General features: G+C 38.3%; 1 protein-coding gene across 1 annotated transcript in view; it reads left to right on the forward strand.

Moving 5' to 3' along the window:
* Window positions 1-9,313, forward strand: part of LOC148123062 (vomeronasal type-2 receptor 26-like) — an 84,622-nt gene extending 75,309 nt beyond the window's left edge. The window contains exon 6 of the mRNA XM_087897992.1: window positions 8,391-9,313. Within this exon, the coding sequence (XP_087754118.1) occupies window positions 8,391-9,313 (923 nt within the window). The remainder of the gene's footprint in view (window positions 1-8,390) is intronic.
* The last annotated feature ends 2,039 nt before the right edge of the window (window positions 9,314-11,352 follow it).

Consider the following 11,352-nt stretch of genomic DNA (forward strand, 5'->3'; position numbering starts at 1 on the left):
CAACTAAATTAAGAGATCCTGGAAAATCTAATAATACCAAAAGAATAGCAAATAATCTGACTTTGAACAGAACTAGAAGGGCTTTGAGCAATTTTAATTAAATTTTCTGTCTTATAGCCTCCTTTTTCTGATTTATTTGCATCAGTATAGAATGTTGGGGCTATAGATATTGATGTTCCTTGCACAATATGAGGAAGGACACAATTAGTTCCTTTTTTAATTGAAATCTTTTGCTTTTGGGATATTGGTTTATAATTTCTACCATAAAGTTACTGCAAGTTCTTTGTCAATGTTCATTTTCTGCTCATAAAGAAGAATTTTCAGCATTGGTGAAAGGTAATACAATTTCTGTTGGGTCCATTCCTGTTAATTGACAAAGTGTCAATTTTCCTTTTATAATCAATTTAGAAAATTTTCGACATAAATCTTTAATATTTGTTCTGTTTGTTTGTCAAAAAATCGACTCCAAAACATTATCTTCTCTGTGCATAAAAATTTCAGTAGGAGAATGACAGAAAGTCGACTAACTAGGATAAAATCAAGTTCTGAATCTAAGTGATCCACATGTGTATCCTGCAAATTTTTCTCTACAAGAGTCAGTTCTCTTTCAAATTCAGCTGATAATATTTTGGACTATTTACGTATCTGTCACCTTGTAAGGTTGGAAATAATTTATTTAATTTAAGTATAATTTTAGCAAATGACTCAGTTTCATTTCCAACTTCTTCAACTTGTCCCCATCATTAAAGCTACTGTATGGCAATGAGTCAAGGTACATTAATCATATATAGACTGTCCTTGCACATCAGCATAATCACCCTCTCCAAGATATTGATCTTTGGAAATATCATTATCTCTAACACCATTCTATTGTTCAGTGGTCCTAGCCTCATCTTTCTACCAGGTCCTCCACTGTAATTGAGGACCAGGTTCCAATACTGCTGTATTCAAGTCTCCTGTCTAGTGGGATAATTCTGTTAGTAGCCAACCATGAATTTAATATCTACCTCATGAAAGGTGAATGCATAGTATAAAGGACTATCACTTTCTTAAACCTTCCCAAATCTGACACTCCACAGGACACCAGTGAACTCTTCCATAGCCTTGGAGATACCTATCATTTGATGGTTGTTCCTGTATGAGGACTGGATAAATTAAGATTGCTTTTTATATAACCTTGGGACTCTCCTCTTTAATTTCATAATGTAATGCTTAGATTGGTTCGTCTTTAAATTCCTCTGCCTATGTTTGAATATTTTTATTATCTGTATTAGTAAGCCAAGGACCACATGGTTTCAATGCAGAATTCTACCAGAACTTCCAGGAAGAGCTAATTCGTATACTCCTTAATGTATTCCACAATATAGAAACAGAAGAGACATTGCCAAAATCCTTTTATGAACCTACAGTTACTCTTATACCAAAACCACATAAAGACACAACCAAGAAAGAGAATTACAGGCCAATCTCACTCATGAACATCGACACGAAAATTCTCAATAAAATATTGGCAAACCGAATCCAAGAACATATTAGAATAATTATTCATTATGATTAAGTAGGCTTCATCCCAGAGATGCAGAGCTGGTTAAACATACACAAATCCATCAATGTAATCCATCATATGAATAAAATGAAGGAAAAAAACCATATGATCATTTCATTGGATGCTGAAAAAGCATTTGACAAAATTCAACACCCCTTTATGATAAAGGTGTTGGAATGATTGGGGATACAAGGATCATACCTAAATATAATAAAATATATTTACATCAAACCGACAGCTAACATCAAATTGAATGGAAAGAAACTCAAAGTCAGTCCAATAAAATCAGTAACCAGACAAGGATGTCCACTCTCATCATACCTCTTCAATATAGTGCTTGAAGTTCTAGCAATAACAATAAGACAACATAAGGGAATCAAAGGGACACGAATTGGAAAGGAGGAAGTTAAACTATCGTTATTTGCAGATGATATGATAGTGTACATAAGCGACCCCAAAAACTCTATGAAAGAATTCCTACAGCTGATAGACACATTTAGGAATGTGGCAGGATACAAGATCAACTCGAAAAAGTCGGTTGCCCTCCTAAACACAAAGGATAAAGAGGCAGAGAAGGAAATCAGAGAAACATCACTCTTCACAATAGCCACAAACAGCATAAAATATCTTGGGGTAACTCTAACCAAGGAAGTGAAAGACCTATTTGACAAGAACTTTTAAGTCTTTAAAGAAAGAAATTGAGGAGGACACCAGAAAATGGAAAGATTTCCCCTGCTCTTGGATAGGGAGGATCAACATAGTAAAAATGGCAATTCTACCAAAGCAATCTAGAGATTCAATGCAATCCCCACCAAAATCCCATCAAAATTCTTCACAGACCTTGAGAGAAAAATAATCAAGTTTATATGGAAAAAAAACCAGGATAGCCAAAACAATCCTATACAATAAAGGAACTTCTGGAGTCATTACCATCCCTGACTTCAAAATCTATTATAGAGCTGCAGTATTGAAAACAGCTTGGTATTGGCATAACAACAAAGAAATCGACCTATGGAATCAAATAGAAGACCCGGATATTAACCCACAAACCAATGAACACCTGATTTTCAACAAGGGTGCTAAAGGTATACAACGGAAGAAGGAAAGCATCTGTTAAAGCATTTGTTAAAAATGGTGCTGGCATAACTAGGTGTCAACCTGCAGAAGAATGAAAGTAGATTCATATCTATCATCTTGCACAAAACTCAAATCAAAATGGATTACAGCCATCAACATTAATCTGACCACATTGAAACTGATAGAAGAGAAAGTGGGAAGTAGTCGACAAGACCTAGGGACAGGAGACCACTCCCTAAGTAGAACCTCAGTAGCACAGACAATAAGAGAATCAATGAATAAATGGGACCTCCTGAAACTGAGAAGCTTCTGTAAAGCAAAGGACACTGTCAGTAAGACAAAAAGGCTACCTTCGGACTGGGAGAAGATCTTTACCAACCCCTCAGCAGACAAAGGTCTGATCTTCAAAATATACAAAGAACTCAAGAAACTAGACACTAAAACTCTAATTAACCTAATTAAAAATTGGGGTACTGAACTGAACAGAGAATTCACAACAGATGAACTTCAAATGGCCAAAAGACACTCAAGATCATGCTCAACATCCTTAGAAATCAGGGAAATGCAAATCAAAACAACTTTGAGATACCATCTTACACCTGTCAGAATAACTAAGCTCAAAAACACCAATGATAACCTATGTTGGAAAGGATGTGGAGTGAGGGGAACACTCATCCACTGTTGGTGGGAATGAAAACGTGTGCAGCCACTGTGGAAATCAGTGTGGCGGTTTCTCAGGAAACTGGGAGTCAACCTCCCTCAGGACCCAGCAATTCCACTCTTGCGAATATACCAAAGAGATGCCCTATCATACTATAAAAGCTTTTGTTCAACTATGTTCATAGCAACATTATTTGTAATAGCCAGAACCTGGAAATAACCTAGGTGCCCGTCAATAAAAGAATGATTAAAGAAAATGTGGAACATATACACATTAGAGTTTTACTCAGGGGTAAAAAAAAAAACAATGACATCTTGAATTTTGGATGCAAATGGATGGAAATAGAAAATGCTTTACTGAGTGAGGTAACCCAGACCCAAAAAGAGGAATATGGTATGTACTCACTCATAAGTGGATTCTAGCCATAGTTAAAGGACTTTGAGCCTATAATTCGTGATCCTAGAGAAGCTAAATAAGAAGGTAAACCTGAATAAAATCATATAGTTATTTTCCTGGATATTGGAAGTAGACAAGATTGCCAGGCAAACTTGGGCACATTGGGGGTGGCGGGGTAGAATTAAGGGGAGTTGGTTAGAGAGAAGGAAGAGGGAGAGGATTGGGGATGGCTTCGAGGAATGGGATTGGGGGGAGGGAGGAATGATGGATATGGAAGCAGGGAGGTATATATCTCAACTAAGGGAGTAATTTTAGGGTTTGCAAGAGCCTTGATTCTGGAGGGGTTCTCAGGCACAAGGAGAGGTTCCCAGATTGTACCCTGGGCAGCAGAGGAGAGGGTGCCTGAATGGCCAAGTCCCATAGCCACACTGATGAATATTTTGCATATCACCATAGAACCTTCATCTGGTGATGGATGGATAGAGACAGAGACACACATTGGAACACTGGACTTAACTCCCTAGGTCCAAATGAGGAGCAGAAGGAGGGAGAACATAAAAAAGGAAGTCAGGACCTGGAAGGGGAATTTAGCTACTGATACAAGGGGACTGATCTAATGAGAGCTCACCAAGGCCAGCTGGACTGGGACTGAACGAACATGTGATCAAACCGGATTCTCTGAAGGTGGCTGACATGGGTGCTGATTGAGAAGCCATTGACAATGGCACTGGGTCTTGTTTCGTCTGCATGGACTGGCTTTTTGGGATCATAGTCTATTTGGATGCTCACTTTCCTAGACCTGGATGGTTGGGGGAGGAACTTGAACTTCCCACATGGCAGGAAACCCTGACGGCTCTTAGGACTGGAGAGGGATTAGGAGAGGGAGTGTGGGGAGAATGAGGGTATTGGGAAGAGGGGAGGAAGTGGAAATTTTTATATATAAATGAATAAATAAATAGTTAAAGGAAGAAAAAAATTCTGTAAATTTCTTTCAGGTCCATTTGAAACATAAAATTTATTAATTCCATTATTTCTCTGTTTAGATTCTGTTTTGATGAAATGTCAGAGTGAGAGTGGGGTGTTGAAATCTGCCACTATTAATGTGTGGGGTTCAATGTATGATTTATGCTTTAGTAACGTTTCTTTCACAAATATGGATGTTGTTGCACTTGGGACATATATATTCAGAATTGAGATTTTTCCTTGAACAAGTATGTAATGCCCTTCTCCATTTCTTTTGATTAACTTTTTTTGAAGTGTATTTTGCTACATATTAGGATAACTACACCAGCTTGTTTGTTAGGTTCATTTTGCTGAAAAATATTTTTTTAATCCTTTACTCTGAGGTAATGTCTATCTTGGATGTTGAGGTGTGTTTCTTGTATGCAGCAGGAGGATGTATCCTGCTTTGTTAAATTCTGTTAACCATGTCTTTTTATTGGGAAATTGAGTGCATTGGTATTGAGACATATTAATGACAAGTGATTGTTAATTCTTGTTATTATATTGTTTTTCATGGTGGTAGTGGTAGTGTGTTTGTGTGTGTGTGTGTGTGTATGTCTCCGTGTGTGTCTGTGTGTGTGTGTGTGTGTGTGTGTGTGTGTGTGTGTGTGTGTGTGTTTCTTCTTTGGGTTTTGCTAGTGTGAGAATATCTATTGCCTGCGTTTTCATGGGAGAAGTTAATTTTTCTTTAGTTCGAGTTTTTCTTCTAGTAATTTCTGTAGGCCTGGATTTGTGGGTAGATATTTAAATTTAACATTCTAATGGAATATATTGTCTTCTCCTCTCCAACTATGGTGATTAAAATTTTTCTGTATTTATTAGTCTAGGCTGGCATCTATAATCTCGTAGAGTCTGCAAAACATATTTCCAGGCTCTTCTGACTTTTAAAGTCTCCTTAGAGAAGTTGGGTGGAATTCATATAGGTCTGCATTAATATGTTACTTGGCCTTTTTCTCTTCTGGCTTTTAATAGTATTTTTTTGTTCTGTTCATTTACCGTTTCCATTATTATGTGATACGTAAATTTCTCTTCTAATCGAATCTATTTATTTGGTGTTCTTTAAGCTTCTTGTACGTTTTTAGTTATACCCTTCTTCAAGTTACGGAAATTTCCTTCTATAATTTTGCTGAATTATTTTCTAGGTTTTAATGCTGAGATTTTTCACCTTCTATTACTATTATTTTTAAATTTGGGTTTTTTATACTGTTCCAGATTTCTTGATGTTTTATGTTAAGAATTTGTTGGATTTGACATTTACTTTGACCAAGGAATCTATTTCTTCTATTGTATCTTCAATGCTTGAGATTCTCTCTTCCATCTTTTATATTCTGTTGGTGATACTTGAATCTGTAGTTCCTGTTCATGCACCCAATTTCCATTTTCTGAATTCCCTCACTTTGTGTTTTGTTTATTGCTTCTATTTCAATTTTCTTTTTTTTTCAAAGTTTATTAAATTATGAAAATTTCCATTTCCACCCCTCCTCCCAACATCCTCCCCCTCCCCCTCTCCCCCTCCACCTTCCTCTCCATCCCAAAGAGCAGCCAGGGCTTCCAGCCCTGTGGGAAGATCAAGTTCCTTCACCCTCCCTCCAGGTCCAGGAAGGTGAGTATCCAAACAGGCTGGATCCCAAAAATCCAATATATGCAGAGGAAACAAGTCCCAGTGTCATTGTCAATGGCTTTTCAGAAAAGCTCCAGGCCAGCCACATTCAGAGAATCCGGCCACATTCAGAAAATCTGGTTGGATCACGTGCTTGTTCAGTCCCAGTCCAACTGGCCTTGGTGAACTCTCATTAGCTCAGTCCCCTTGTATCAGTGGGTGATCGCACCCCTCGTGGTCCTGAGGTTTTTTTTTTCATGTTCTTCCTTTTTCTACCCCTCATTTGGACCATGGTGGGCTCAGTCCGGTACTCCAATGTGGTTCTCCATCTGTATCGCCATCCATCGTCAGATTAAGGAACTATGGTAATAAACAAAATCTTCATCAGTATGGTTATAGGCCAAGGCCAGTTCAGGCACCCTCTCCTCTGTCCAGAGAACAATCTGGGGATCTCTCCTTGGACCTTGGATCCAATTTATAATCAAGTCTCTTGTAAATCCTAAAATGACACCCTTAGTTGAGATATATTCTTCCGTGATCCCACATCCATCCTTTCTCCCTCCCCCCATCTCAGTCCCCATTCCTCCCCTACTCCCTTCTCTCTAACCCTCTCCCCTTCCAACAACCCTCCCACCCACCCCCTATGCACCCGAACTTACCTGGGACTCTTGTCTATTTCCAATCTCCAGGAGGATAAGTACATGATTTTCTTCAGGTTCACCTTCTTATTTAGCTTCTCTAGGATCTCGAATAATATGGAAAAACAAAAAACCCAGGATAGCCAAAACAATCTTATATAATATCGGAACGTCTGGAGGTATAACCATCCCTGACTTCAAACTCTATTACACAGCTACAGTATTGAAAACAGCTTGGTACAGGCTTAAGAACAGAGAAGTCGACTTATGGAATCGAATAGAAGACCCAGATATTAACCCACAAGCTTATGAACACTTGATTTTCGACAAGAGGACTAAAGGTATACAATGGAAGAAGGAAAGCATCTTTCACAAATGGTGCTGGCATAACTGGATGTCAACCTGTAGAAGAATGAAAGTAGATCCATATCTATCACCATGCACAAAAATCAAGTCCAAATGGATTAAAGACCTCAACATTAATCTGACCACTTTGAACCAGATAGAAGAGAAAGTGGGAAGTAGTCTACAAGACATAGGCACAGGAGACCACTTCCTAGGTAGAACCCCAGTAGCACAGACAATAAGAGAAACAATGAATAAATGGGACCTCCTGAAACTGAGAAGGTTCTGTAAAGCAAAGGACACCATCAGTAAGACAAAAAGGCTACCTTCTGACTGGGAGAAGATCTTCACCAACCCCTCATCAGATAAAGGCCTGATCTCCAAAATATGCAAAGAACTCAAGAAACTAGACATTAAAACTCTATTTCAATTTTCAACTGTTTCTTTTACATATCTTTTCTTGGCATTTTTTACAGATTAGTTGATTTGCTATAACTTTTTGGTTAATTTCTTCTTAATTTCCTAAGGGAGTTTTTCATTTTCTCTTTAAGGATATCTATCATCCTCAATATAGCTGCTTGAAGTTCATTTTATTGTGCTTTGTCTATGTTTGAATACTCATGTTTATTGTCATAAAGTATACGGGCTGTGGTGGTGCCTCATTGCTCTGACTGGCATTGATTTTTACATTGATATTTAGGAATCTGGGTTTGGGATGATTAGCTCCAGTTACTGATTTCTGAGTTTGTCTTTCTGGGGTGGGTATTTTATTTTTTAGTTTCTATTTTCTCTTTGGTTTTCTAGTCTTTGTGCCCTAGGTTTCTTGTGGCTGGTGCAACCTCTGGTCAAGTTTGGAGTCTCTCTCCAAGTTTCAAGTTGGCCTTCTGGCAATTGGTTTCTCCTGTGTGCAGTAGGGGAGAGAGAGGGAAAAGAGAGGGGAAGGAGGTGGAATTTTAATTAATTAATTAATCAATCAATTAAATAGCTCTTGTTCTTCTTAGCGCTAGAGTAAAGCAGAATGTGCCAGGCTACAAACAGCAACAGTGGAAGGCATTCTTTGTAGCATGAATATGAAATGAGTAAATAATTGAAGAAGCTGACATGTTGGTTCCTTTCCTTGCATAGATCAGCAGGAGTGTATCCCTTGCCCAATTCAAGAATACCCAAACCCTGAGAGAAAGAGCTGCCTGCCCAAGTCAGTGATATTCCTGTCCTTGGAGGATTCTCTGGGCATGGCTCTGGCCTGCATAGCTCTGTGCTTGTCTGTCATCACAGCTGTAGTTTTGGGAATCTTTCTCAAACACCAAGACTCACCCATCGTGAAGGCCAATAATCGGACTCTCAGCTTCATCCTGCTCATCTCCCTCCTCCTCTGCTTCCTGTGCCCATTTCTCTTCATTGGCCAGCCAAACACAGCCTCCTGCATATTGCAACAAATTACATTTGCTCTGGTGTTCACTCTGGCTCTTTCCACTGTCTTGACCAAAACTGTAACGGTAATTCTGGCCTTTACAATCATGGCACCAGGAAGAACACTGAAAAGGTTCTTTCTCTCAGGCGTCTATAACTCTGTCATCCCCATCTGTGTCTTGATCCAGATTATTCTCCTTGGATTCTGGATGGGAACTTCGCCTCCCTATATTGAAGAAGATGCACACTCTGAACACGGTCACATCATTATTTTGTGCAATAAGGGCTCTGTCACTGCTTTCTACTCTGTGTTGGCATACTTGGGGATCCTGGCCCTAGTGAGCTTCACTGTGGCTTTTCTGGCTAGGAATCTGCCTGACTCCTTCAATGAAGCCAAGTTCCTGACATTCAGCATGCTGGTGTTCTGCAGTGTCTGGGTCACCTTTCTCACTGTCTACCACAGCACCAAGGACAGGGCCATGGTAGCTGTGGAGATCTTTTCCATCTTGGCGTCCACTGCAGGGCTGCTAGGATGCATCTTTTTTCCAAAGTGCTACATAATACTCCTAAGACCTGAAAAGAATTCTTTGAAATGTTTTAAGAACAAAACACAATCTAAGAAAAACTCATCATTTTGATGAATTAACTAAGTTTCTCTCATAAAATCTTAGTATAGTCAGGTGAAACTATTACCTACTTTTCAGTGTGTTTTTCTCAAATGTTGTTTAAACAAAAATGAAAGAGTCCCTTGCTGTTTCTCACATGCAATCCATTTCAGAATAGATGCTACTACTGAAAATGTATTTTAGTAAGTCATGCATGTCACTTATTAACTTGTAACCATTATAAATATTCGATATACATTATATGATAATAACCTAGATAAATAACACATTAACTAAATGTTTTTTCTCTCAATCTTTTAGTTTTGAAATATAGCAGGACTTTGTGTGATAACTGAGTTCTTCTTTTGGGGACAAGCAAAGAACTATCTGGGCTAGGTTCTTGCCAACAGTTCTAGTAACTCCATAAATCAGTGTGGAGAATTTTCAAAATGCTAAAATTATACCTACCATAAGAAACAACTATACCATTCCTTGACCTATGAACTAAGGAGTCATCATCCTACTCCAGAGACACTTGCTCAGTCATTCTCATTGCTGTTCTATTCACAATAGGTAGGAAGTGGAAATATGTAGATATCCTTTAACTGGTAAATTGACAATGAAAATTCTGTACACATAAATGGATGAAAGTAGAAAAAAACTATTTGAAATTAGGTAACCCAGACCCAGAAAGTCAAATGTCACATGTTCTGTCTTCTCTGAGCTATCTAGCTCCAAATCTTCAGTTGTTAATATTCACCCAGATTAACAATAGAAACCAGGAAATAGGGTTGGGAAGCAATGGAGAGTTAAATAACGGGGTACAAATGATCTGATTGGGTAGATGGTACTCTAAATATTAGGGGGTAAATAAATACAAAAGAAGATGCTGGTTGTAAAAACAGCAAATATGCCTGAAAGAGTCATAAGCAATTATACTATGAACTACATATCTAAAACTACCTATAATATACAAAAGTTCATGCATAAATATACAAATGTAGTTTAAATGGAAAACCTACAAGTGTTGATTTAACAAGGCAGAGTAAAGTCTAATTAAATATTTATCATTACTCCCACAGGTAAATATAATTGGCCATTCACAAAAGAAACTTTCTTTGCTACAATTCATGAGATAAAACCACAACCAATCAAAAGGCAGGATTCTGGACTCGAAGGTACCTCTGACACATCTACCAAACAATTCTGCCATCCATGGCTCACAGACATGCACAACATGGAGCTAAAGGATTGTAAAAGGCAGAGGATCAGAGTTTACTCTGAAACTGTGTCTCCTAATAATGTCAGAAGCAACACCCATAAGTGTTACCAATATGACTGCATGAACATGAACTGAACAAGGGAAATGATAATACAGATGCTGAGCTGGACTAGGAAGAGATCATTAGATTTCAACCTTACTCAAGATCTACATGGCATGAATAAAGGCCGAGAGTGGAAGAAATAATCTTCCCCAGGGAGGAGCACAGTTATCAGTTAGTTATCCAACACCAAATGATCAGTTCTGAAAACATAGAAACAATAACATTATAAGACCGAGCAACTTATATGTAGGAGTATATGCCTCTGTACAGAAAGTGGCAGGCCTCCCATGGTTGTCAACAAAGCATGGCATATCCAATTGAGGTCAGACTGAGTTTCTCCCCGAGTATTAAGGCAGGGCAAGGCAACCCAGTATGAGGAATAAGTTCCTGGAAGCTAACCAAAGTATTAGGGACAGGCCCAGATTCCACCGCTAGGAGACAAACAAGTAGATCAAGCTACACAACTGTTACACATATGTAGAGATAGGGATTCATGGATCCCTTGGAAGGGGAAATAAAAGAGATCTCCTGGGTAAACTGGGGGCCAGTGGGGATGGGAACATAAGCAATAGGACCTCATGGCTTTTTTCTTTACTGTTATTTCATGCTTTATATATAAATGTATTCTGAAATATAACCTGTTTAGTTTGTAAAATGCTACTTGTATATATGTTTTCAGGACTGAGCATCATGTTTCTTTTTAAAACAAGAATAAATACTCAAAGTAATTATACATAAATTATAGTT

This window comes from Myodes glareolus, chromosome 2 (assembly GCF_982192425.1).
Source record: "Myodes glareolus chromosome 2, mMyoGla1.1, whole genome shotgun sequence".
In the NCBI taxonomy this organism is placed as follows: domain Eukaryota; kingdom Metazoa; phylum Chordata; class Mammalia; order Rodentia; family Cricetidae; genus Myodes; species Myodes glareolus.